The 1,153-nt window shown below is 46.1% G+C and overlaps 1 protein-coding gene across 1 annotated transcript; it reads right to left on the reverse strand.

Moving 5' to 3' along the window:
* Positions 1-104: 104 nt before the first annotated feature.
* Positions 105-401, reverse strand: LOC106820436 (glutamate 5-kinase-like; the record flags this gene model as incomplete). Its single annotated transcript, XM_014824953.1, has 1 exon — positions 105-401. A coding segment is annotated over one exon (297 nt), but the record flags the coding sequence as incomplete, so codon positions are not given.
* Between the last annotated feature and the right edge of the window lie 752 nt (positions 402-1,153).

A 1,153-nucleotide genomic window follows, 5' to 3' on the forward strand; every position in this document is an offset into this window, starting at 1 on the left:
CCTTGATCTAACCACAGCTTGCCCGATGAATTGAGATGACCTGCAATCCATTGTTTTCTTGCTACCAACTGCGTATTGTCAGGAATCAGTAAGGTACCGAGTACCTCGCCTTGCTGTAGGCGATTGAGCACGTCTTTTTCTCTGCCAGAGGCAATAATGGTAGCGCAGCCAGAACGTGCCGCACGTTGTGCTGCGATGACTTTGGTTGCCATGCCGCCCGTACCGATATTGGTTCCAGCGGAACCTGCAAAACTAACAAAGCTTGGATCGGTGGCCGAGCCTTCTGAAATCAATTCAGCATCATCATGATGTCGAGGGTCTTTGGTATACAAACCGTTTTGATCGGTGAGAATTACTAATAAATCCGCTTCGATCAGATTAGTGATTAGACACCAAAGCACCTAAAGGTGATCGTTATCACGCCAAGCCGAATTTCCATCGCATTGGCCACAGTGTCGTTTTCATTTCACGATAGGCAAGGTGTGGCAGATATTAACAGGTGTGCGTAAAGGTATTACGGCATTTAAATAACGTTAACGATTACTGATGTAATCGTGGGGTTAAGAGAAATTTGTGGCGGCCTGAAGTTGTATTGCTGAAACTGTCGCTTCGTAGGCTTCGATAACCCGTTTGTTCCAATCGCCCGCTGCTGCTTGTAAATTCAGGTAGGCTAAGAAGGGGCGGGCGTCGTCCAGGCCATACGACTCCATAACCTTCGGCTACTGCGCCAGAGGAAACTAACACTACTTCAATGCCTTGTTGACGTAAGCGAGCAATTTGCTCCGCCCAGTCACTTATTGCAGCATAGTCGAGTCCTTTGCCATCTTGCGTTAATAAAGCGCTACCTATTTTGATGATCCAGCGTTTACTTTTCTGTAGAGTGAGAGAACGATTCATCGGTGGCAATTCTATCGAAAGTTATTGTTCTGCTGCATAGGCAGCATCATCTAAATATTGCATGATTTTATTGGCCAAGTCTTGTGTGCCTACGCCTGTTGCTGCGGAAACTAGGAACACAGGGTTAGTCCATGCAAGACGTGCGATGATGTCATCACAAACGCTTTGTATTTCATCCTGTGGGAGTAAATCAATTTTGTTGATAATTAACCAGCGCTCGCGGTCTTTGAGTTCATCGCTGTATTTTTCCAATTCG

This window comes from Priapulus caudatus, unplaced genomic scaffold (genome assembly GCF_000485595.1).
Source record: "Priapulus caudatus unplaced genomic scaffold, Priapulus_caudatus-5.0.1 Scaffold13317, whole genome shotgun sequence".
In the NCBI taxonomy this organism is placed as follows: Eukaryota; Metazoa; Priapulida; class Priapulimorpha; order Priapulimorphida; family Priapulidae; genus Priapulus; species Priapulus caudatus.